We start from the raw sequence: 20,751 nt of genomic DNA, 5'->3' as shown, positions 1-20,751 counted from the left end.
GTTGTTTGGAAGAAAAAAAGTTTTTTTATTTGTTTTTTCTAAATTGTAAAAAAAATGTTCATTTTAACCATTTAGTTAAACGGTATGATAATAGTTTTTAAATCTAGATTAACAATAAAAACATGTTCCCATTTTACATAAAAACCCTCTCCAATAGAAATCATGTTTTTGGTGTTTTTGCATTTTTCCCGTAATGGAGGACATATATTAAGCAAATTAAATATCAAAACCACATTTCTTATTGTTTCTTCATTTGAAATGTTGTGAATTTAGGAGCAGTTGCAAAAATGCCGTTTGAAAAAGCTTATAGTTGATGTGGAAAACCTACAATCAGGAGTCCACAAGTTCCCTGCTCTGCTCCATTCTGATGCATCCACTTGTGGACAAATAGATCCATGTTCGTCTTTGTTTTCCTCGTCCTAGTTGGGATCTGGCTCAAAACTGTACAGCTGGCCATTTTCTGTTGCATCGGAAATGTTAAGTTTGAGGGAGTGAGGGACTGTAAACCAGCAGGAGGAAGTGTAAACAAAGTGATTATGGGAAGTCAGGGAAGGCTTACTCCTGTGTCCTAGAAAACTACAGGTTTTTTGGTTTTGGCAAAAAATAAAATAAACAATGTACCGCTAATCATAATTTAAAAAAACTGGGAACTGTTTTATGATACATAGAAAGATGACTGAAGTGGGACTTTACATGGCTTAGAACACCTGGACTCTGCACAAAAAGTTGACTTTTTAGGTCATTTTTTCATATATTAAATAGAAAAGGTTTTTATTTCTCATCTTTGATGAAGGCTTTAGTTTAAACTATGAGGAGATCTTTGTTGAGTTCAAAACACGCACGTTTAGTCATACGGGGTGAAGAGGAGACCTTCACTGCCCAACATCTAGCCTGGGGAATGACAAAAAGTGGGGTTCATTTACGCATTCCTGCACATGTGGGATGTCTCTGCTCATCTCAGCTCTGACAGGAAGAAGGACGTCCAGTTAAGAGCAGGAACTGAACAGGCTTATCTGTCCAAGGAAAAACAGATGCCAAGTGCTAACAGTAGGAGTTAGAGAGAATGAAAAACAAAAAAAAAAAAACCTTTTCACCCTGTGTGTTGCTTTTGCCGTACAGACCACATTGTCAAACACCTGCAAGATGAACAGCTACTTAGAGGGGAAAAGGGGGGAGCAGCTTTGTTAAATGAGAGTGCCGTAAGTGGAAGAGGAGGCGGGCAGTGTTTACATGGGCTCGGGGAAAGGGCTTTTCTGGTTGGCCTTGTTTGACATGACTTGGATAACTAATGAACATTCCCTCTCCTTCTGCTCCCCTCTGACAGTCTATCTGGCTGCACATCTCCTCTCTTCATTTTGCTCTCTCATGCACAATTTCCATCCCTTCACATGCATCCCCTCTGTCTGCAGAAATGTCTTTCCTCTTTTTTCTTTTCCATTTACACAAAGCTGCATCTGTTGAAAAGAAAAGACGGAAAGGGGTTTAGGGAGCAACACTTGTTAATTGCATGTTGACAGTGGCCCCTATATCCTACCATCCAGCCAGAAAAAGCCTGGAGGAGGAGATCTGTTAGGTCGTCATTATATGTGAATAAACATTTTAGCCAATAACATGAATTTAGTTAGTACTGCTTCACTTTTAGAAGCTTAAAGTAAAATTTGTTCGCATGTTTTCTGTATTCTATGTGCTCATTTCATTAAAGCCTTTCTGTCTGTAAATTTCCTTCGTCTGTTTATCCTTAAAGATAAAACTGCAAAGTCAGCGTCTTTTTTTTATCTTAAATGTCAGAATGTCCTCCCACAGACAGATGGGACAAATAGAAAAACTGACTATCTGTGAAGGTCGTCCTTAAAATGCACATCAATATTATTATTTTTTTACTCATAGCTTAGTAAAAACAGCATTTGATTTTATAAAATTCAAGACAGTTTAAAAAAAAAAGAATCAACTCCATTGGAGGCCTTCCTTAAAGACAATAAATATCATGTTTTTGGTGTTTTTAACATGTTCTTGTGGCATTTCTTTTCATGATGGAGTACATGTATAAAGTTTTAAAATTCCAGTTCTGAGTGTTTCTTTATTCAAATTGTTGTTAATCAGGAGCAGACGCGAAAATGTTGTCGGAAAAAGCTTGCAGGTTTGACTTTTAAGCTCCTACGGCAAGCCACAAGCTCCCTGCTCAGCTCCATTGTGATGCTTGTACACAAATAGATCCATAAAAGTCTTTGTTTACCTCTTCTGGCTCAAAACTGTACGACTGGATAGCTCCAATGTTGCTCGCCATTTTATGTTGCACCGGATATGTTAGGTGGTGGGTGTGAGGGGCTTTAACCCTTGTGCTATCTTGGGCACTTTACCATTAGGAGTTGGGTCATCTAGACCCACTAGACAGTGGTCTGAACCTTTTTTCTTCAATGATTTGTGATCTTCACTGGTGTCCATGGATTACATGAAATCTTTCCACCTTTGTCATGGTAGGGAGAACACGTCAATGTAAGGGTGGGGTCATCTAAGATAGCACAAGGGTTAAGTAAGCGGGAGAGCCAGTGAACAGATGGGTTATGGGAAAGGGGGCGGGCTTACAGGTGCGCCAACAGTCCCGCTGACAACTCACAGGCAAATTGGTGAGGATTTACTGCCACTTTTCAGAAACTTGGTTCTAGAAACACAGATTTATTTTTTAAATTTTGGCCAAAAAAGTGCATAATCCTAAGTAAAAGACATGTGGCACCGTCTCTCCCATCGTCTCTGAGAAACCATGGAAATAAATGCTGCAACATTGTGTAAATACTGCTAGCACACGCCATAATATTAGCTGCAACAGTGGTCTCGCCTTAGTGGTTTGACGTTTAGGTGTCATAATCTTCTGGTGAATGTTTTGCTTTCCACGTACATCATTATACCAATCACATAGTTGCTTCTGTCATGAATGACTTCCCCTAACTTTCATTTCAGTTCCTGGTCAGGAAACATTTATGGAAAGGAAACATCCTGTATCTGATCATTCTCCTCGTCTCTGCCCCTGTGGTTGTTTTTTCTCAGTAGCACTCACCTGCACACAGGAAGCAGCAGACAAGGCTGCCAGGTGCAGGTTGGATGTGAGAGGCTTTGTGTTTTGTCAACAGCACAGCAGCACCTCACATGACAATCGGGAAGACTCACGCTGGGCAGAAAGTGGGAGATGAAACAAAAAAAGGGGGGGGGGGGGTTGGCAGCTACACAAGGTATCTACAAATCTGAGTAGATATGGAACTTGAATTTTATAAATGAATGTGAACAGGGGGAGAAGCAGGGCTCCTAAAAGAGATGTGGGGCGAAGAAATAAGGGGACAAAAAGGTTGGCAGCAAATGAAGGATGAAGTGAGTGGGGATTATAGGAGTGGGTTGGAGGGATGGGAGGGAGGAAGGGGGGAGCAGAGTGAGAGAAAGGGTGGAAAAGGCCAGTGGCCTCTGCTCTGCCTCTTCTGTGTGCTGCTAAACTGCCCACCAGTTCCCCGCAGTTCTGTCACTTCTCGTTTGTTAATCCCCTATTCTTCTCCCCCTCCTACTCTTCCTCGCTCCCTTTCGCTCAAATCGGTCAATTGTTAATGTGACCCCTTTAAACCCTTCTGTCTCCCTCTTGCAGTTTTGTCAACACATTATCTGTGTGTACAGGAAGGGTTTCTCAAAGAAAGTTGCCAAATGTATTTTTATGCAGACTTCCTCTATGAAAGCGAAGCATACTGTGAGTCCGCCAACATGGCTTTTTTGTTTTGCTTAGCTGTGATGAAGAGGACTTTGCCGTCTCATTATGAAGCTGCAGATTTTTTCATACTACTAAAAAGAAAAAAAAGAAAAAAAAAACCAAAACCTGAGATTTTGGATTGGATTTGGCTTAATTGTCATTGCGTTTTTTTACGGATGTGTTTGCATGTAAATGACGCAGAAAACTAACGTTTGCTTTGAAATACAGACAAAACAAGTTTCTGTTGACAGTATGCTTTTTTAACTTTTCTTTTTCCTTTTTTAAAGAAATAATGTATTAAATCTGATCTAATAAAAGTTTTAAAAAGTCTGCGAAACCATTCATGGAAGGACAGAGCAGTATCACATTTGTTTACATGCTTATAACAAGTGAGTTTAGATTATTAAAAAAAGGTACGATTATCTTAACTGTTTAACATTCATTTCTTTCTATTCAAAGCCTGATATAATCATGTTAAAATGAATAATGCTTCCACCTGCTGGAAAGTAATCTGAACATGTGCTGTAATTAGAGAATAAGATTGTATCTCAGTGAAAAAAAATAAATAGGGAGCTCTCTTTGGACCATCTCTGCTTGCAGCTGTTAAGCATCTGGTCTCAATGATCTTGCTGGAATGAATGAATGAAGATCTTGAGAGCCGTACAGAGAAGGCGAATCCGTGGCCTTTTTTTTTTTTTTCTTCCTCTCCTTCAAGTGACAAACAGGTGTCCTTTTGAAATGGGATAAGCGGGGAATAAAGGGGGTTTGGTTCTGGAGCTTTGGAGCTGTATCAGTTGTTAGAGCAGCAAAATCTGCTTTTAGAAAGAGAATGTCCTGATATCAAGTGTTATGAATGTTGAGTGGGTGTAAGCTCAGGACTTTCATCTTGTCATTTCTGCCTGTGTTGGGTTTCAACCAGAAAGTATAACTATAATCCAGCTTATTTAGCAGCACTTGCAAACTTGTTTTTTGCCGTTTTCGGCTATGACCTGCTCATTCATTGTACATGCGATTCCATAACAATATATGGCAGGAACAGCCACATGTTTACATGACCAGAGATGGTCATCCTAGCATAATTAGTGTAGGGGCAGTCTTTTACTTCATAGCAACTAATGTTTGCTAGGGTCACATTGATCCCAAGGCCGTTGGAAGGCAATCGCTTCAATTGGTGCGAAATGTGACACAAGGTGATGACGTTCTCCTCGATTGGAATTTTACACCGGTATTACAATCGCATGCAGATCGCAACTTCACTAATTTCAAGAAATTAGAAGACGCAATGGCAGAGCAAACTGGCTCCAAAAAATTGTTTCCATGCCCAGGATTTCGAAGACAAAGCCACCATTACTGTATTCCAAATACGATCGGGGTTAGACGTTATTTTCTTATGACTCAACTCTAAAACAATGAAGTAAAGAAAACACACAACATTTTCACTGCATATTTACTTTCATATGCAACTATAACTTCAACTTCAACTTCAGCAATATTTGATTAAGATATGGATCAGGTGGCAAAACATTTCAAATTTAACTTTCTTTTTAAACTTTGGTTGTTTGGTGTGAGGCTTTTACAATCGAAAAAAAAAAAAAAAAAAACTTAATGTACCATCTGATGTCTGCACCATTAATTAACCACAAACAGAATCTCAAAGATCCCATAAATCACTCTAAATAAAATACAAAACCACTGAAATGTTGGAGGAAGTCGCATCATCAGGCTTGAAAAATAAAAAATGCCACTCAAAGTTTGTTGCAGTTATCGTGGCAAGTTGCCAGCGAAACCGGCCAATTTTAGTATGAACTAGACCGCCCAATTGCAGTAGGGATGCAATACAACTGATGCGATTGTTGATCCCTAATTAGTATCAACCGAGCTGATATTCTAATACAAAAACATAGTAAACTTCAGATGTTTGTTTTATCAAAGGTGAAAGCATGCTTATGAAATAAGAACATTTGATTTAGGTTTGCTGCTGCAGATACTTTTATTGTGGTATTTTTAAAGGTCACTGGCCCTCTGTGGAATATTTTGATCATTTATGCCAAATTTAAACTGCTATTTGTTCTCTTAGCATTGTTAAGATGCAGAAAAACTGCAACAGGTATGTGCATCTTATTACCAAAATGACAGAACTCCAGATAAGATGTTGTTCCTTCTGCACCATCAAAAGGATGCTCTGTATTTTATGAGGATGGCCTTTAAAAAAGAAGGTTCCAGAGAAGTTGAGACATTTTCTTCATTCAGTTCCAACTTTAACTTTACTAACAGTGTGTGTTTAAAATTTGTGTGGTCGTCTCTCCCATCGTCTCTGAGAAACCACGGAAATAAATGCTGCAACATTGCGTAAATACTGCTAGCACACGCCATAATATTATCTGCGACAGTGATCTCGACTTGGTGGTTTGTCGTTAGGTGTCATAATGTTCTGGTGAATGTTTTGCTTTCCACGTGAACTCGCCTGCTTTGTCTCTGTGTGGTTTGTCGGTAGGTAACATACTGGACAGCATGCTGCTACGAGGATCCAGTAGAGATGCGGTGGAGAGCGGAAAGGAGACGTCAGGCAGCATCGCTCCGGCGTCGGCCTCCCACAGATTCCTGTGGTGCTATTGCTCTCACCACTGCCCAGATGATTCCACCAATAACACTTGCAGGTAAGACATGGGGGGGTAAAAAAAAAAAAAACAACCCTGTATTTATTGTCCTTCTTTGAGGGTTTTGTTAAAACGTTACCTTTTTTAGGACTGACGGCTACTGCTTTACCATGGTGGAGGAGGAGGGAGGAGTTCCTGTTCTGACTGCAGGTTGTTTGGGTCTGGTTGGATCAGAGTTTCAGTGTAGGGTGTGTGGATTCTTTCAACATCGCAGCACATAAAAGGTCAATATGTGAGGAGCAAAAAAGCTCAGATTCGTTTTACGGCTTTCTTTTCAGGACATAGGGGGGTTTCGCCAAAGAAAGTCTCTAGAGTGCTGCACAGATGAAGACTTCTGCAACAGAAACCTCCGTCCAACACTACCGCCACTCCAGCCCCCTCGTAAGTTTGCCTCCCCGCCTGCATCACTCATCGATGCCCTCCCTCTGATGTCGCTGGCGGCTGACAGTGACAGAGTGGGGGGGGGTGGTGATAAAGACCGTGACAGCTGTGAGTGATGGCCTTGCGGTGCGCAGGATTCGCAGTCATAATGGCTTTGTTAGAGAGTCAAATGGGCAAGAGGGGGGAAGAAGTCACTGTCAAACAGTCCCGCTGCCCACCGCAGTGTCTGACGGAGCAGGAAGGTCTGCTCTGCCAGTCTTTTTGTGTGAAGGAGAAATGGGAAGCTTAGGTTCTTAGAGAAAATCGCAAGTGCCAGCAGAAGCAGAGGGCCCGGTCATCAATCTGTAACTCCATCGCAGGGGATCAGACACAAAAGCCATGGAGGGCTTTTCTTTTAGCTGCTAACCCAGCTTTTGAGGGGAGAGTATTAGAAGAAGAATTTGAAAAATCGAAGAGATTTTCGCATCATTTTTTGGACAATGTGTCTTTTTTAAGGATTGTTCATTTCTTCTTTTACTCAATAGTTTGTTTGTTTTTTCTCAGTAACCTACACAGACCGAACTATGCTTTGGACTGATTTTTTATTATTGTTTCCAGTCTACGTCGATGGGAAGATTCACCACATGGCTCTGCTGATTTCAGTCACTGTGTGCAGCATCATATTGGCTGGAATCATTGTCTTCTGCTACTTGAGGTAAATAATACACACTTTCTTTGTGTGTTACAGAGGGCATTTGGCCTCTAAGAAAGTGTGTCAAATATTGTTGTTTCAGGTATAAGCGTCAGGAGTCCCGTCCTCGGTACAGTATCGGTCTGGAGCAGGATGACACTTACATTCCTCCCGGAGAATCCCTGAAGGACCTGATAGAGCAATCTCAGAGTTCTGGATCAGGCTCAGGGCTCCCTCTATTGGTGAGTTGTGAGCACTGCAAAAGCTGCTTTTTGGACATGGCACCATCTTTTTAGGCATAACTTCTTGAATTTGTTTATCCTCAGAAAACATAAAGCTATTATGATGTTTTTCTTTTTAGGTTCAGAGAACGATAGCCAAGCAGATTCACATGGTTAAACAGATTGGCAAAGGGAGGTATGGAGAGGTGTGGATGGGTAGGTGGAGGGGGGAAAAGGTGGCTGTAAAGGTTTTCTTCACTACAGAAGAAGCCAGTTGGTTCAGAGAGACTGAAATCTACCAGACTGTCTTAATGAGACATGAGAATATCTTGGGTGAGTTTATATTCATGTTATCCATTCTTACATTGTTTCTTGCTTTTTCTCTATATTTCCATTAAAAAAAAACAATAAAACAAAATAGACAAGTGCACACTTAATCTAAATCAATGTTAAATCCAAAAGTGTGAATGTACAAGCTTTGAATTTGAAGCAAAAAAAATATATAAAAAAAGGTTAATAATAAAAGAAATGCAAAAAAACAAAAACAATAGTGTGTTCCATCTGCTCCACCAGAATGCCCTCTGCTTCAAAACAGATTAATTATGACTAAAAGCTTGTTTAGCAGAACAGGTTGTGAAGTCAGAAACGGCAGACTCTGAACAAAAAGTCGCCTAATTAAAAGCTTACATAGCATTGCAATTAAATTGTGGGGCAAAAGATCATCGGTTTAAAAAACAGCATTACAAACAAGATGTTGTTCTGTATAATGCTGCCTTTAGCAAAAGCTGAGCTCCGACACATGGTCAACTGCTAAGCTACGCTTAAGTAGTGGGATTTGGCAGCGCATTGAATTTTCTGATAAATGAGGTGTTATGAACAAGGAAGTAAAAATATTTATGCCTAACCCTTGTGCTATCCTATGGACTTTAACATTGGTAGTGGGGTCACTTAGACCCCACAAGACAGTGCGCTGAACTTCAATGATATTGGATCTGCACTGGTGTCCATGGATTACATGAAATCCTCTTTACCTTTATCCACCTCTGTCATGGTAGGGATAACACGTCAATGTAAGGATTGGGTCATCTGGACCCCATAGGATGGCACAAGGGTGAAAGTAATTCTTATTTTTTGCTGCAAATTGAATTGCAAATGTTAGTATCTGAAAATTGATTTTGAAGAAAAAAAACCTCAAAATTTTCAGTTATACTTTTACATTAGCTTAAAACTATCAGATTTTATGGTTCTTTATTACAATTGATTGTTGTTTTTTTTACAATTTAAATATAGAACTTTTAGTCACAAAATAATGTTTTAGAAATTATTTCCATTTTGTTTGATAGAACAGTTTTAAAATGCAAAAATTAGAGCCCATGAATGGATTTACAATAGATATTTTTAAATCAGCACTGTTTTGTGAAGATATCCACACAAAATAATTGTCTAAAACAACAAAAAGGAAAAGTATGCTTAGATTGGGTGCTGTGTACCTTCACTATTGTGTTGTCCATAAACCAAATTTGTAACCTTAACTAACACATTTAGAAAAGGCCGGTAATGTGTCAACAGATGGATGATTGTCATTCAAGAATATTAACTTCTTTGTCATCTTCTTCCTTGCATTTTCTCTCTTCCATTTACAGGTTTCATAGCTGCAGATATCAAAGGAACTGGCTCCTGGACGCAGCTTTACTTAATCACCGACTACCATGAAAACGGATCCTTGTATGACTACCTCAAATCTACCACTCTGGATAACAAAGCTATGCTGCGTCTGGCCTACTCGTCAGTGTCGGGGCTCTGTCATCTCCACACAGAGATCTTTGGCACGCAGGGGAAACCTGCTATTGCTCACAGGGACCTGAAGAGTAAGAATATCCTGGTAAAAAGAAATGGGACCTGTTGCATCGCTGATCTGGGACTGGCAGTCAAGTTCATCAGGTGAGTATATCAGGAGTCAAAAAAATAAACGTGAAAAAAATTGCAGAAGCCCATAAATACAATGTATGGCTTCTTTCTGTAATACGAATAAAAACTGTATTTTAGAAGATTTCAAACTATTTACTCTTGAACTCTGCAGTGACACCAACGAGGTAGACATCCCTCCCAACACTCGAGTTGGCACAAAGCGCTACATGCCTCCGGAGGTTCTGGAGGAGACCTTGAACAGAAGTCATTTTCAGTCGTACATCATGGCTGATATGTACAGCTTTGGGCTCATCCTGTGGGAGATCGCTCGGCGTTGTGTCTCAGGAGGTAAACATGCATAAGTCAAAGAGCTTTTGTTTTCTGCATTTGTGCCACAAACTCCATTCACAGCCCTTGCCTTGATCTTTGTGTCTTGCTTAGGAATCCTTGAGGAGTATCAGTTACCTTATCACGACTTAGTTCCTACAGACCCGTCGTATGAAGATATGAGGGAGGTGGTCTGCATCAAAAAGCTGCGACCATCGTTTCCAAATCGATGGACAAGTGATGAGGTAAAATATCTTGGAAAAAAAACCTGCATCACACACAGATAAGGAAAAAGCTAACAACAGTGTAACACACGTCTGTATCCCCCTCAGTGTTTAAGGCAGATGGGAAAGCTGATGACAGAATGCTGGGCCCATAACCCCGCCTGCCGCCTCACAGCACTACGGGTCAAAAAGACACTTGCGAAAATGTCAGAATCGCAGGATATCAAGCTGTGAGTTTGCAGTGCTAGCTGTGCACAGAAAGTCGACTGACAATCACTCGGATTCTGGTCCATTCCGTGCTAGCCTTGCTTTCTGGAGAAGGAAAAGGGAGAAGAAACTTCAAGGGTCCTATCACTCTGAATCCACGCTCCATGAAGTCTGCAACCAACCCAAATGAAGACGTGTCTTAATGTGGCTCTGTTAGGTCCATCTTTTGACGTCATGTCAGATTAGACAGAAGACTTTAAAACCGTGTAGATTCCTATGTTCCAAAGGTTTTGGATAGGAAATGTGACATGTGACTGTGGCTGCAGAGAAACTCCAACAGGCTACTGACCAGTAAGTGGAATGTTGTATCCATGCTTTCTGTGAAAGCTTCCCTACATGTAAACAAAGCTCTGGTAGATAGAAATGAAGGGATGTGCTTTAAAGCACATGAATTCTTTTTTGCAACAAACACCTCTTTTCTAAACACACATTGCCCCACTACTGGCTTTATACTATTATTATTAATATTATTGATATTATTATTATTGAGCAAACACATTTTTGTCACTCTTAAGTGATCTGCTTTTGGCAACAGGGCCCAACTAAGAGACAAAAGTATTTTTTTAGGTTTTACTGTCATTTTATTTTGTTCGTTGTGATATTGTTTGTAGACACTGAAGAATTTAATTTAGTTTGTACGTTGTGATAGGCTGACTGAATTTGGAAAAGTCCGTTCTCCGTGTAAAAGCTGGAATCTATAAATCTGTATGTTCAGAAATAAAGTTTTTAAGTTCAAGTACGTTCTATAGGACTGCATTTGTCTTTGAGTTACAATAAAGATGGATGACTTTCGAAAACCTGCTGTAAATAGAAGAAAAGGATTCAAACTTGAGGTAATTGAAAGAGAAGAGTGCCCTCTTTAGGAATGACCGTGTAAGTGCAGAAAGGGAATTTTACTTCACTGACCAACAATTGTTCTCTTATCTGCCTTTATTCTAAATTAGAGCAACAAGCTACGATTAACTAAAGAATTAAAGGCAGATAAAAAAAAAACTTTTATAACTTCACAATTATCTCAAAAAGTCATAAAAGCATGATCAACTATAGCAGCTTTTACATCAAATTCACTGTGAATAATTGTCTTCGATTGGGTCACTATATTTGATAAAAATGGTTACCTAAAATATAAATATAGTTGATGATAAATGTATCATCATTGCCTTATAATTTAATTAGTGTATTTCTTTACACTTTGTCCCCCCTTCATGCCAGAATTTATCTCCAATTATTGAAAAAATATTCAGAATGCTTTTTTGTTTTGTTAAAGTTAATGCTAAGTCTGGTTAGGTCCTGGATTTGATGGTGAAGAGGTCAAATGATGATGCTTTAACCCTTGTGCTATCATAGGCACTTTAACGTTGGGAGTTGGGTCATGTAGACCCACTAGACAGTGCTCTGAACCTTTTTTCTTCAATGATTTGTGATCTTCACTGGTGTCCATGGATTACATGAAATCTTTCCACCTTTATCCACCTTTGTCATGGAAGGGAGAACACGTCAATGTAATGGAAAGTGTATAAAGTATCTGGAAAATGAAAAATGTTTTAAAATCTTGTGACTCTAGAACCTAAAATAATGAATGATAAAATTTTAGCAACTCTTAACAAAAATTTACTATGAAAATAAATATTTTTTGGGGTCAATAAATTAGACAAAAATATTTACATACAAACTAAATACTGTAATTGAAAAGTCTGTCATTTTATTGCCTCATATTTTATTATAGCAGTGTTTACACTTTTTTACCTGATTTAAGTGATGTGATTAAAAAAAATATGATGAAAGTGAAAAAAGTGTGAAGAATTTGGAAACTAAGAAACTTATATAAAACTTTTGAGTCTGGACCCTAAAGTTATGAATACACTTGTTGTATATTTTACTTTTCTAACCACCCACTCTGCTGCAGAAACAGATGAGAAGTGCAGGTTTTTGACATATTTTGAAATAAATCCACCAAATACACACCATATTATTAGCATTGCTTATAAATATAATTTATTAATTGTCTTAAAAATTATTTCTTACACTTTGTACAGAAAACTATTAGAGGAGATAGAGAGGCAAGCAGTCAGCAAGACTGAACAGGACTCTTGAAGCGTTTGAACCGGATTGAGCTAAAAACGGACCGTCACTGTCTCACACTAACCAAGCCAAACCACTCCTGGTATTGAAAAAATCAAAAATGAACTCACAAGGACAGTTCTAGGTATAGACTCCTATCATAATAACCAATGCCAAGTTTGCATAGTAGACACTTCTTTAACAAAACAGGAAAGAAAACTTGAAACATACAAACTATTTTCTAACTCTTCTGCATTTTTTGTTACAATCTAAAATTTGTCAAACATAGTCAACAGTAGACAACTGTACATATTTTAATAGAAAATACTTTTTTTTACACACTTTGATATCTTAACACTACTTTCTACATTTTCACATCGTGAAGGATCGTTCTCAGGAGGCCTGCTTGGGTTCTCCTCCAACCTTCACACCTACAAAAAGTTCATCCTGCCGTTAAACCGTGAAATCAAAGCATAATTCCATCTATTGACTGACTGGCTTCCTTCAGTATGGTAACTCAGGTAACGCTGATCACTTCTGAGCTGTTGAATTTGGTGATTACCTTTTTAAAGTAGCCCATCTCATCTCTACAAGGTCCTCAACATATGAAAACACATGAATCTGACCAAAATCCTGACTTTGGATCTGAAGTGTTGTCCACATCTGATTTCTACAGCCAAACAGAAGGTGAGGATCTTGTTGTTGCACATTTCTCACTGACTGAACAAGGCAAGCAAAATCAATAGGAGAAATCAATGTCTGAAGGTTTCCCCCCCTCTGTGGACGGCTACAAGGTGAAACCTGTCATGTTCGGATGATGACCGCACCTTTTGTCCTCCTCTTCAACTCCACTTCTGCCGCCTTTTCTCTTCAGCAACATACTCCTTGGAATCTCCTCTGCATACCTGATGTTCAGTTACATATGGCGTCTCTCCAAACTTCACAAAAAAACAAAACAAAAAATCAACTCCTGTCTTTATCTGAACGTCCATGTTTTCTTGTTTAAAAAAACAAAAGGGGTTTAAAGAACATCCAAACCCCTTTGAGGATAAAGCTGCTTTCAATGGCGAGCTTGCACTGCACCTTTAAAACGACACACTGTTGACCCGAGTCAAGGCAACACTTTCAAAGCCAAGCTGTTTTGGAAATTACACGTATATTACACATTATTTTACATAGGCCACTTCAGTTGATCTTAAGCTCTTATTTGCAAACGTCTTCAACATATACTTGTTGGAATGTTAGTCGCATGACAGGAAAATCTGGGGAAAACTCCTCATTAACTAAACTGTTACAAAAAAAATAATGATGATTGAAAAAAACTGATATGGAAATATGATATCAGACACAATTATATATTTACACATTTGAGACAAAAGAGTGGGTTCTTTAAAATTGTTGAGTGTAGATCAATTTGTCAATAGTCCCTTGGTAACATCCATGAATATTGTTTTTATAATGTAACGCAACTTTGTTTTATGACATAAAGTTGGTCAAAATGGTTAAAAAATTGTTTGTTTTTTTGGGTATCTACTGATAATAAGTCATGACAGACAGCGGTGACACTGCCAGTCTTCCTATCTGATGAAAAAATCCATTTTTTAACTCCACTGAACTGTTCGGCAGCTGCATCACTACAGACATGCTTGATTATGCACTCAAATGAAGATTGGTTTGTTGAATTTTTTTTAAATTTTTATTTTGGTATTTTTCCCTGCAGATCCATCTGTGAGATTGAACAAACTGAACTGTTACTTTGTTTATCTTGAAAACACAGATGTTGCAAGCGTCCACTATTGAGTGAACAGGCCTTTTCACTTGCATCTTTCTGGAAATTAGCATTTAGTTAGAAGAAGAAATTAACTTTGCTTACTTTGTGACCCAAAATTGTAAAAAACTGACCCTTGTTTTCTATGACAAAGGAATCTGCTATAATCTGCAGATCTGCTGTAATCAGGTCTCTCCATTAACATGTGCAGACTGCAGACTACATGCTGCAAAGACACGGATCTGGCCTGATAAATACAGCTGGGGCCCAAGGGAAGAGCCACTCTCGCTCTCATTTGCATCCAGATGATCACCTGTTGCTGATTCAATCACCTTATGCTTTTCTGATTCATTCATTTAGTTCATCCTTCCTTCGTTTACATTCATCTTCCTGAAGAATCAGCTTCACTGTGAATTTATCATCAGTCGAACTTCTTCCAATGTATTTGTATTCATTGATTTTCCTATTTACCCTTCAGTTTTCTTGTTTTATTTCTTTCTGAAATAAAATCAGAGTGCATGTTTTTTTTTTTCCTTTTCTCATCTGTTCAGCACTAAGTAAGAAAATACCTGCGTAGTACAGAGATATTTGTGTTTGTTTTTCTCAGTATGTGAATGTTTGTGTTTTCCTGATATGTTGAATTATCTCTCCTGGGGTCGACATCTTGCGCGCAGAAGATGCGCATGTAGCTCGGGCACCAGCTTAAGCATCTCTCATGGCTTCTGTTGCCATGTCGGTTCGGCTCCCCCTTTTCTTTAAGCGGTGCTCAATCACCATGGCGACGGCTTATCTTTTGCTTCCATATAATTGTTTCATTGCTGTAGCAGCAGGACCAACCATAGAGAATTCACAAGTAATTATCTCCAGAGTTCTGTCATCATCTTAGTAACCACGCTGCCTCGTCAGTGTTCACATGTCATGGAGGCGAGGCTGCTGTCATGGCGACCCATTTCTTCCAGTACAGCGGCCAGTTCGTTTAGGTCTCCATCAGGGAAGTGCTGGGCCTCCCAGAGATCCAGGATCACACCTGTCGGACTGGACTTGGTGGCAAAGTAGTTCAGGTACCTGAAGGACAAGAAGCAGGCAGAAGGAAGTACAACTAGTAAGTATTGATTATTCATATTTATTAATTTATTTTGTAGAGATTCTTCCCTGGGGCGGGGATAACTTTTAAATCCTTTTAACTGTTTTTTAACTTCTCCTGTCTAGCGGCTGAGCAAACACATAACAGCTGAAGGCCTCTTGTGTGAGAAACTTTGTTAAAATAGGGGCTTATGAATCTCTGCACACATGTGGTGTATATTTATATAAACCCTATTTCTACATGAAGCTACATTTTATTTAGATCGATTATATTTGCATTAAGATGTCAAGAAGTTGGAAGATGAAAAAATAGGAGAAAGAATGGGGGGGGGGGTCATAATGCCTGAAGGCTTTTTCAACGTTCACTTGTAACTGTGTCTTCATTGCACCTCTTGATGGTTTATGATTAAGCAGCTGGGAAACCAGAACATTGAGACCTGTCCAAGCACATGCCAGAGCAAGACTTTGCAAATACTTAAACCCCTAAAGCTAATCAGCAGGTTTTAAATTATGATTAAATCACAAAAATCTGTCATCTATTCAGCAGGGAGCTGTGACGGCTGTCAAAAGTCGAGACTGCAATGATTGCAGAGGGAAGGTTCGCGTCTAAACCGTCTCTGACAAAGACGCCGAGTCATTTTGAAATGCAAAATCCATCAGATAAAAGTCCCAAGAGGAGAAAAGTGAGACTTTGTGTTTCTGAAAATCTCATGATTGTACTGTAGGCACACTGTGTTGCTGGTTAAACAGAAGCAAAAATATGTACCATCACTCCTACAGATTTGATCCTCCTTTACATTTCCTCGTTCATAACAGAAAGCTAACTTCATTCCTATCAGTTCTTTTTTGTTTTAGACTTGATCTGTCTTCAGTTTGTGATTAAAAGTAATCAAATATCAGGGTATTTTAGCAAAAGCGACAAACCGAAGCAACTTTCCTCGTTTATTAAAGCCGTGTCAGTGCAGTTCAGCAAACGCAGCTGACTGTTTATGAATAAGATCATATAAAAAAAGTTATGTGAAGAGAGATGGCTGTTAAAACCAAGCAAGCCTGACGCCAAAGCCAAACATCTGTTAAGTATCAATTACAGGGATAGAAAGGAAAATATATGCTTGTTAGATCGTTCCCTTTTATTGAAGTTATAAAGTGTATATTTTATTAGTGACCTGGAAATAAACAATAATTTGACAAATTTTAGGAGTTATGTAGCCCAGACCAGGCAGAAGCTGTCTGACAACGATGTGCACTTTGAGTGGTTTTCCTCCAAGTAAGTGGCTCTGCTAGGAGAGGCTGCTTTTAAGTGATCCATTCAGGAATTATCTGTGTAAACCAGAACTATCAATGGTGCCCATGATTCAAATAGGAAGTGCACTCCTATTTTGTTATCATAGTAGCAGTATTTCATTTTCTATGTGGGGACTCTGCAGGGATTTACGTTCATGATGCTGAAATGTGTGCAAATTGAGTAAACAGATTTATTTTTCGTGCGTCTGCAGCAAAGGATTCCCACAAATAAAAAGATTAATTGTTCATGAAATTATGTCAAATTGATTTTTGCGTGTGCTATTGTTCATTTGAGCCCGGCGTAGACACAGTGGGACCGCAGGGATGTACAAGGCTTTTTTTATTTGATTTTATTTCTGTTTATTCTGTGATTTTATCATCAGAGGCACATTTAAGAACACACATTCTGATCCCGCTTAATGAACCTTTTAAACAATTTAATTTTAACCAAATAAAACATCTGAAAGGGGAGCATAAAAACAAATAAGAAAGTGAAACAATACAAACGTTACCTGTCAAGATTGAGTTTGTGAGCAAGCATCCTCCAGTCGTTCCCTCTGGTCTGGGGTGCATCCAGACTTCCACACAACTTCTGTCTGATGGATAACGGAATACGGAAGGCGTTAGGCCCCGTCAAGGTAGTGATGTTGCTGGCTGGGTCCATCAGGGACGTGTCTATGCACTGGAGCTCCTAGAAAGATGAAAAGAGTGGAAAATAACAATTATGTTTTGAATTAAAGTAAATAAAAGGTGGTACTATTTCTCCACCTCTCCTTGTGGTTTTCAGGGTCACCAATTACACTTTTGTCTACAAATTAAAACAGGAAAGAGACAAGCAGGGATGACCTGCTCCAAGCTCACTCTCGCCTCTCGCTGTCGATCCCCATCTCTTTCTAAACCTTCATCCCATTAACCTGCCACTCCTGAGCTGAAAAGAGGCTGCAGACTAATGAATGTGGCCTGTCAGAGGGAAACAACAACTGCCACTGTTGATGTGAATGATTACCATTTACTGCATCTACTTAGCCCCTTTCCAGAGAAGGATGTGACTGGAGACCGAATGATTGATGTAAAGAGACACTCAGACTCTGCTGAAATATAATAAACCTGTTTTACATTTTATGTACAGTTTCCTCTTTAAATCAAAGAGCAGCATCTGTGTTTGGAGGAGACTAGATGTCCTTCCACAGCTCCTTCAACTGCCCAACACTTGTGTACTTGTTTTCTTATCTATTGATCATGTCAAATCACGTTCTGGAAACTGGAAAAAGGCAATAAAGAACTTTTAGTCAAAGAAATTAGCATCTGGGGGGAGAATAGAGTTTAGCATTTACAAATTTGTCAGCCAAGTGTTTAAAAAAAGGCTGCTCCAAGAAATATGTGTTGTTATCTGTGCTTTATCCTCTGCTAACGAGCTTTTTTATGAATGTAAGTCACACTATCTCTTAAAAAGTACAGTTAGTTGGACCATCCTAGGAAAGAGAAGGTCAAGATGTAAACACATTGATTTGATTTGTGGAGATTTCGAAAAAACGCAAAGAAAAAAAAAAAGTAGGCTTGCTAATATTGCTTTTTGACGTGAAAATATACAAAAAAATCTTAGAGATTAAGCAATATTTAGTCTGCTAAATGCCGAAACCATATATTTCATATTTGATACATGCATTTCTGAGACCACTATTTCATTAGAATGATTAAAACCATTCTTAAAGAATAAAACATTTTGTGCACTTTCTTGCATGTTTTCTGTCTGTATAACTCTATCATTTCACTAGGGGCAGTAGAAGGGCTTTTTCTGCTCATTTAAAAATGGCTGTCTCCGTGAAATGTCAAAAAACACTTTTGGCGTGAACAGTATTGCTAATTTTCCCAACTTTATGGGGAGAAAAACTCATCATTTATTCATTATTCATTTTTTTAAATTACATTGCTGATAATTAATTATTTATACACGTTTTAAACTGTGTGGATCAAATTTGAGATGGGAAGTGAATGAGGTGTTTTTTTCTTTCCTGAACATTTGTGGTAGTATTTTTGCATCTAAGCCTGACATTGTTGTGAGCAAACATTTACCAAAACACCCAAATGATATTATCTATATAACATTAAAAAAAATTCTTACAAATCTTTTATGGAGTTTTCATGAAAAGGTTTAAAAAACATCTTTACTCCTAAAAGATTTTAGAATTTTCTGTCAATTCTCGGATGTAGTAGGATTTACATGGATAACATACACTGTTAAGCAGCTAAAAGAGCCACAAAAAGGTGGCAAACATTTTAACTGTTGGCTGCAGTTCTTTTTAGAAAAAAAAAAAAAAAAGAAAAGTTAATTTAGTGTTTTGTGTAAAAGCTGCAACCAGTCTTTCTTACTTTATTGAACAATGACTCTTCAGTTTAGCTGATTGCACAAAGTCCTAACAAGGTCAAAACATTTAAGTGTATTGACTTACAAACAAAAAAACAACTTAAAAATAAAAAAGCAGTTTGTACAAGTGGCTTATTATGCACATGCGTATAGAGCATTGTAACAGCAAAGTCACACACACAAAGTGTTTGTGTAACTTTGCTGTTACAATGCTCTGTAAAATCAAAGACAAGTTATTCCTCTTGTGTTGTGTGACCTTTAACTGTTGCATGAATGATTGAACAGAGTCACCGAACCATAACAGAAACCCCGACTGTCACCGAAAGCAAAGCTTGGTGACTCTGGACCTTCGACAGAAGAAAAGACAAGATGCAAGTTTATAAGAATTCCCTGTCCTCAGTGTGAAGTCACACACAGGTATGAAGGCTTTTCTTTTGTTCCAGTCGACTTAAAACCTGAGGGAATATGAATATTTCTCCTTCAACTTTTCTTTTTGCTCTCAGTCGGTTGGGTTTTGGTGTCAGGATTTCTGCGTTTCCACCAACTAACCTCCTCTAGTGTGTTGCTGAGCTGAAATATCTGTCCCTCTCCTTCCACCTGCCGCACACACAGTTTACAGCTGAGTTCCATGGTGGCTGGAGTCAGTCTCTCCAGAGTGAAGGTGCAGTGAAGACTCCGCTGACTTCCACTCCACACCTGGTGGAATGGAATCTCCTGGAGATGCAAAAGCACATGATGGATTACAAAAAAAAAAAAAAAAGGTGGTCTCCTAAACTGTACACGCAGAAGCATGAAGAAGGAACCATATGTATTCAAATGCAGCCTCCTCACCTGGTACTTTGCGATAAGTTTGCTCTTCCACTGCATGTGTGGTACGTCGTGAATTGACAGTCTAAGATTATGAGTGCTGTCTTTGAAGTTCAGAGTCTTTGGCTCGTCCAGAAGCTTCCCTCCCATTTGGGTCTCCATCTGAAGAACCTCCTACAGGAGCCCAGATACAGACAAAAACTTTGATGGATGTCATTCATTTTTCATGTCTAAGCAACGAGAGTGCTATTGTGTAACCCCAGACAGAAAAAAAGCTAAGTTATTCATATCAAAGTTTCTGTCAGGATATCATTGCACTTCTGTACTGTTTGTTCCCTGGATCTAAGAAAACCTTTGAAAGGAAATGTCAAGTTCCAATGTTGAAAACACTTTAAATCTGCAACTTAGAGGAATAGAAGAGGAAGGAGTCCCTGATGTTTAAGTGTATCTAAACAGTTTCCATCATTCTTTTTAACTTTTGATGCTTAAAAACGTTGAAGAAAGTCGAACAAAGTATTGAGCAAACGTTAATACCATTGAGTTAATAGAAGGGATAAATGATATCAAAGAAACACAATGAAGAATTTACAATCCTGAGAGACACTGATTCCTGCTCCCTCCCCCTTCTGTCATCGCTGTTGTTTTGTTGCTTTACAGAATGACTGAATTACAAAATGTTTCACCAGAAAAATAACATTTTCAGAGTGTCTGTTGTAACCCCATGTTTCAGATTTCAACAGTTAGAAGCAAGTTTTGAAATGTTGAAGTAATGCTCGCCGTTTTGGCTTTGCTGAAGTTGATTCACCTGTGTGCCGTCCTGTGGGGACTTTTCATTCTGTTCAATACACATTTAGGGTGTAAGTCCAAAGGTCCAGACTGAGTCAACTTTCTTTGGTCCAGATCCTTACGATTGATCTATATTCAGAATGCCTTTAAGCGGCCATTTCTGTTATGAACCCAAGCTTGTTAACAGAGGCACGTGACTTAAGATCTCTTCAGTTATT

General features: G+C 38.7%; 2 protein-coding genes across 5 annotated transcripts in view; one reads left to right on the top strand and one right to left on the bottom strand.

Moving 5' to 3' along the window:
- Nucleotides 1-11,115, top strand: part of bmpr1ba (bone morphogenetic protein receptor, type IBa) — a 72,634-nt gene extending 61,519 nt beyond the window's left edge. The window contains exons 5-14 of the mRNA XM_020705857.3: nucleotides 6,219-6,381; nucleotides 6,470-6,569; nucleotides 6,660-6,762; nucleotides 7,360-7,456; nucleotides 7,536-7,674; nucleotides 7,794-7,986; nucleotides 9,297-9,594; nucleotides 9,734-9,909; nucleotides 10,003-10,133; nucleotides 10,221-11,115. Of these exons, the coding sequence (XP_020561516.1) occupies nucleotides 6,219-6,381; nucleotides 6,470-6,569; nucleotides 6,660-6,762; nucleotides 7,360-7,456; nucleotides 7,536-7,674; nucleotides 7,794-7,986; nucleotides 9,297-9,594; nucleotides 9,734-9,909; nucleotides 10,003-10,133; nucleotides 10,221-10,346 (1,526 nt within the window). The 3' untranslated portion in view covers nucleotides 10,347-11,115. The remainder of the gene's footprint in view (nucleotides 1-6,218; nucleotides 6,382-6,469; nucleotides 6,570-6,659; nucleotides 6,763-7,359; nucleotides 7,457-7,535; nucleotides 7,675-7,793; nucleotides 7,987-9,296; nucleotides 9,595-9,733; nucleotides 9,910-10,002; nucleotides 10,134-10,220) is intronic.
- Nucleotides 11,116-12,348: 1,233 nt separating this feature from the next.
- The window catches only part of LOC101174433 (netrin receptor UNC5C), a 199,177-nt gene continuing 190,774 nt past the window's right edge, over nucleotides 12,349-20,751 (bottom strand). For all 4 annotated transcript variants that reach the window (XM_011479047.4, XM_004072344.5, XM_078953067.1 and 1 more), the window contains 4 exons: nucleotides 19,772-19,921; nucleotides 19,490-19,654; nucleotides 17,088-17,266; nucleotides 12,349-15,273 (listed from right to left, as the gene is read on the bottom strand). In XM_011479047.4, the coding sequence (XP_011477349.1) occupies nucleotides 15,111-15,273; nucleotides 17,088-17,266; nucleotides 19,490-19,654; nucleotides 19,772-19,921 (657 nt within the window). In that variant the 3' untranslated portion in view covers nucleotides 12,349-15,110. The remainder of the gene's footprint in view (nucleotides 15,274-17,087; nucleotides 17,267-19,489; nucleotides 19,655-19,771; nucleotides 19,922-20,751) is intronic.

Source organism: Oryzias latipes, chromosome 9 (genome assembly GCF_053564925.1).
Source record: "Oryzias latipes strain Hd-rR chromosome 9, Olatipes_Hd-rR_3.1".
In the NCBI taxonomy this organism is placed as follows: Eukaryota; Metazoa; Chordata; class Actinopteri; order Beloniformes; family Adrianichthyidae; genus Oryzias; species Oryzias latipes.
This window is presented reverse-complemented; position numbering and strand designations above follow the sequence as displayed.